Source organism: Cyberlindnera jadinii (genome assembly GCF_001661405.1).
Source record: "Cyberlindnera jadinii NRRL Y-1542 unplaced genomic scaffold CYBJAscaffold_25, whole genome shotgun sequence".
NCBI classification, from domain to species: Eukaryota; Fungi; Ascomycota; class Saccharomycetes; order Phaffomycetales; family Wickerhamomycetaceae; genus Williopsis; species Williopsis jadinii.
In genome coordinates, this window is record NW_017963676.1 from 94,670 (window position 1) to 99,214 (window position 4,545).

Genomic DNA, 4,545 nt, shown 5'->3' on the forward strand with positions numbered 1-4,545 from the left:
CTCGTACAAGCACAGCATAAGTTTTCTCACAAATAATACAGAAGAGAAGAAAATAAGTAACAATCTAGATCGTTGGAATTAGAAAGTATAGGGAGAGAAAAGAAAGCAGAAAGAATGAATTTGAAGTAGAAGCCCAAAGGAAGACTCATAAAACAAAAGGTGAGATTCAGCATATGTACAGTACTTGTTCTTTTTCTCATGTGTAATCTAAAACGTCTTCATGAATCATGACACAGAATTTTCATTCCTTTTCATCCTTAATGGATGAAGCGTCGTAGACAGATAGTATATTTAGCACTCTATCATCAACAACTGTATCCTGGATCCATTCGCTTCCTTTATCGATACCCTTTTGAACCCATTTGGAAGGCCAATCCTTTTCCTCGTCCTTTGCCCAATCAACGTCCTCCGGGGTGAATTTTCTTCTCAGATTTTCAACAACTGCGCAAGTCAAACGACCATACTCGTCGGTTAATTCACGCTTGTGGTAGAATCTCCAGATACGTACTGGGGTTTGAAGGAATCCAATCAAATGGTAAACGGGGATAACAGCAATTGGCTGTTGGAAAACAGGGGATACCTTTGAGTCTGTTTGGATCTTGCCTTCAAATGACAACTCTGGTGCAAGTGCTGTTTTAGAGTATTCCAGTGGATCAATGAAAGGACGTGGAACCTTTGCAAGTTTTTCACCTTCTTCGCTGTTTTCATCGTTAGATTCATCGTTAGTCTTGTCATTAGTTTCACCATTGGCGTCTTTATGTTCTTTTTGATCAATATCTTCGCTCTGAAGCTGCTCACCAGCTACAACTGCCACTTCAGCACCCTCCAAAGTATCACTGGATTCTGATTCAGGAGTGGAGTCCTTATCCTTTGTTCCTTCAACGGGAACATCGATATCGACACTATCAATTGGCTTCTCCAACGGACCTAATAGTCCCTCATGTAATCCGTGTAAGTATTCCTTGTATGCACCTCTACCGATACAAATGACACCACCATTGGCAGTAGGATCACTGACAAATGCATCTTCGTTGTGCAATTTCCCCTCATCGAGTGCATTCTTGTAATAGACACCCAAAAGATTTGTTAATGTATACTTATCCTGCGAGATTTTGTCCTCCACAGCCTCGAGGTTCACAGCTTCGTCCTTGGAGCGTGACAAGAAGCGCTTGAGTCTGTTGTACCACTTCTTCGCCTCTTTCTCCCTTTCGAGCCTCTCAGTGTTGTTGAGGACTTCACGACGGAGCGAACGTATCTCGGCAGCAACCGTCGAGCGGATAACACCTTGTCTGTTCTCACTTTGAATTTGGAAGTCGACTCCACCAGCGTTAAGGATTGGCTTAACGTAGCGTCTAAAGACAGCCAGCGATTCATCCAAATAGTCACTTGGTGGAGGCGCAACGTACACGGTGACTTTCCTAGCAGTCAAGTCTGGAGAAAGCGGCTCCGCACCATACTTCGCCACCCTATCCATCCACTTCTTTCTCAAGCGCTTCTGCTCATACTTATCATAGGCGTAGCCGCCAACACCAGTAGCAACAACACACCAGAAGATCATCCAATTACGAGAAGGCAACCGGATTGAGTTGATCCCCATGGCTTTCAACGCAGGGTTCGAGAAACCAGCAGGCTTCTTTGGCTTGACGTCCTTAACTTCCGGTGTGCCCACCGTGGCAGAATCTGCCTTAGCAGATTCCTTAGCGTTGTCCATTATCTCCTCCCGTGACCTGAGTATCAGCTATTCCGGGATCTCTTGATATTGTCGATGAGCTTTTACGATGAGGATTTTAGCGCCAGCCAAGGTCCAAAGCAGAAAAAAAAGCACACAGTGACAAAGCACAGAAGGCCACAAAAAGAAAGATCCGGGCATTTCTTGCGGTCGGAATTTACCCTTTTTGGAACAACACATTGGTGTGTGGATGTCCACCACATCACGTGACCCACTCTCGCCGCGGAACGGAGAAAGGCAACACCAACGAACAGAAAAACTAACACCGGCAGGCGTCGCTTGGGAAAAGGGAGAGCGCCGAAGGGTTCGTAACAATTCCAGCGTACTGTTTTCACATTTACAAGGATTCCCTTCTGTTTTTTCTCTCTTGTTTTGACTACGGGTCTTTAGAAGGTTCTCCCTCTTAATATCTGAGCGCATAAGGGAGCAGATTGACGGTGCTGTTTGAATCTGGGTGTATTTCTTCCACCTCTTTCGGGTTTTTTTGATTTCCTTTGCTGTCTCCTTTCCCTTCGATCATTGGTTTCTCTCTGAGTCACAACAACCGCAGAGTGTTTACCAGCAGCCTCTTTAACACGTTTGGAGGAATAGACTGGTGTTGCGATTCACGAGGAAGATATCTGACGATACAGACGTTTGGAAGGTATACGAGGAGGACGAAGCCGTCGAGGTGACTATTTGCAACGTTAAATGGGAAATACAGCCTCGCAAGAAGAGAACCACAACAACAAGCCAATTGGAGACCACGCTCTATCACCACAGTTCAAGAGCAGTTCACAAACAGGTGTCCACCCACTTCTTAACCCGAAGTGCGTTGAGAACACGAAGCCAGAACCAACGGCGCAGAACATCACGGTAATGGCTCATAGCTTTAGTAACAGCATGGCTGAAGAAGGAGAACAAGGACAACAAGCACACCACGGGCACGAGCAGCAGGACCAGGAAATGTCCGGCATGGGACAGAGTTCCGTGAATATTGCCTCACAACCGAGCGCAATGAGCATCGACGGGGGAGGTGATGAAGAACAGCAAACACTACTGAGACGTAGGTCGACTCTAATATTGACTGATGAGCCAGAGTTTGAAAAGTTGAAGATGGCGAGAGCTGACGAAAGCGTGCCTCAATCACAGGATACCAGCGACCTGACTGTTGACAAGATGGAGGCGTCGGACTCGAAAAGCGCTACGGTTCCAGTGGAGATCAATTGGTTCCAAGGAGGTGAGAACGTTTTCATTACAGGTTCATTCACTGGTTGGAGAAAGATGATCAAGTTGATCAAGGAGAACGACGAAAAGTTTAGCATAAAGTTGAAATTGCCTGTGGGAACACACAGGTTCAGGTTCATCGTGGATAACGAGCTTCGCTTCTCGGATTATTTGCCAACCGCAACGGATCAGATGGGGAACTTTGTGAATTATATCGAAATTCAATCCCCTGAGGCATCACAGATCCAAGAGCAAGAAGGTGGCGTACCTGCGAAGAAAGATTCAAATCTGGGTCTGACCAACGACGATGACGATATGGGTGGTGGCTACTCGAGATTCCATGAAGAGGCACTGGTTCAACCGAAATACGAGTATGTGCGTAGCATACCAGCTATATTCACAGACCCGTCTGTAATGGAGCAGTACTACGTGTCATTGGACCAGCAGAACCAAAATCAGTCCTGGCTGACACCTCCACAACTACCACCACATCTGGAATCCGTGATTCTCAATAACTATTCGAATGCTGATAAGTCAAACGCCTCTGGTGCTCTACCAATCCCAAACCATGTTGTGTTGAACCATTTGGCCACCACGAGTATCAAACATAATACATTAGCAGTCGCCAGTGTGGTGAGATACAAGCGCAAGTACGTCACGCAGGTGTTGTACGCCCCACTACAGTGATACAATTTGTTCATTAATGGGACAGTAAACGTACAAGAGTGTTCTCTAGATCGTGATGTGAATTAATTGGAGTCTTAGACATATTTGACACTGGTGTAGACGGTTCATTGGTGTAGACGGTTCATTGGTGTAGACCGTTCATTGGAGTAGGTGGTTCATTGGTGTAGATGGTTCATTGGTGCAAATTTCTCTCTGCTGTCTGCCAGTTGGGTACCCACCGTCGGAGATTGTAAGCCAGATTGTATGCTTTACACTTACACTCCAAGACCAGTAGTGATATATGGCTCAATATTGCAGTCGAGCCCAGCTTGTTCTTTCGTTATTTCAAAACCCTTTTGCATAAAAAAAGATAATGATTTCGCCCAGGATCGAACTGGGGACGTTCTGCGTGTTAAGCAGATGCCATGACCAACTAGACCACGAAACCATTTTCATGTTGATGAAATTTAGCCTGATATTGGCATCACATTCACAGCAGGCCACAGTATACTGGCACCCCATTATCTTCAGACAGTTATCATTGGCTGTTGGTATGACACATGCCATTCCTGGTGTGTCGCCCTTACTCATCTCACTGAAATCATAATGAGCCGAATCTCTACGCAAACCCGGCCAATTGCGCCAACATTCCAGACGCATTAACAACGGCAGAATGCGATCGATAAACCACGTATAAGCAGCGTAGAACCCTCGCCACAACCGTCTCACATCAATTGGCTCAAACCACAGCTAAAACGCCTTATCATCAGCACTTTTGATGTAAAATGAACTAATTCTCCTATTAATTCAACGCCATTTCGTCATTCTCGTTGGATGCCGAAGACAAAGCAGGCCGACGCACTAAAAAAAAACACATAGCTGGACGCATACGCTTTGGTGCTAATCGGCAGGTCTCACCCAAAATCCCACTTCCAAAACTTTCC

The 4,545-nt window shown here is 45.7% G+C and overlaps 2 protein-coding genes and 1 non-coding gene across 3 annotated transcripts; 1 reads left to right on the forward strand and 2 right to left on the reverse strand.

Moving 5' to 3' along the window:
* Positions 1-1,771, reverse strand: TIM54 (Tim22-complex subunit TIM54). The gene has a single exon (XM_020215984.1). It carries the CDS (start codon positions 1,709-1,711, stop codon positions 242-244), a length of 1,470 nt encoding a protein of 489 aa, XP_020067896.1. The 5' UTR covers positions 1,712-1,771; the 3' UTR covers positions 1-241.
* A 263-nt stretch (positions 1,772-2,034) lies between these two features.
* Positions 2,035-3,711, forward strand: CYBJADRAFT_169917 (protein kinase subunit beta). Its single transcript, XM_020215985.1, has one exon. The coding sequence runs from the start codon at positions 2,420-2,422 to the stop codon at positions 3,620-3,622; it is 1,203 nt and encodes a 400-aa protein (XP_020067897.1). The 5' UTR covers positions 2,035-2,419; the 3' UTR covers positions 3,623-3,711.
* A 264-nt stretch (positions 3,712-3,975) lies between these two features.
* On the reverse strand, positions 3,976-4,049 carry CYBJADRAFT_t146. Its single transcript has one exon. It is a non-coding gene; the product is annotated as a tRNA-Val (tRNA).
* Between the last annotated feature and the right edge of the window lie 496 nt (positions 4,050-4,545).

Bases quoted from the DNA above. Each gene is read 5' to 3' on its own strand.
- TIM54 (XM_020215984.1), bottom strand. From the start codon at position 1,711: ATGGACAACGCTAAGGAATCTGCTAAGGCAGATTCTGCCACGGTGGGC.
- CYBJADRAFT_169917 (XM_020215985.1), top strand. From the start codon at position 2,420: ATGGGAAATACAGCCTCGCAAGAAGAGAACCACAACAACAAGCCAATT.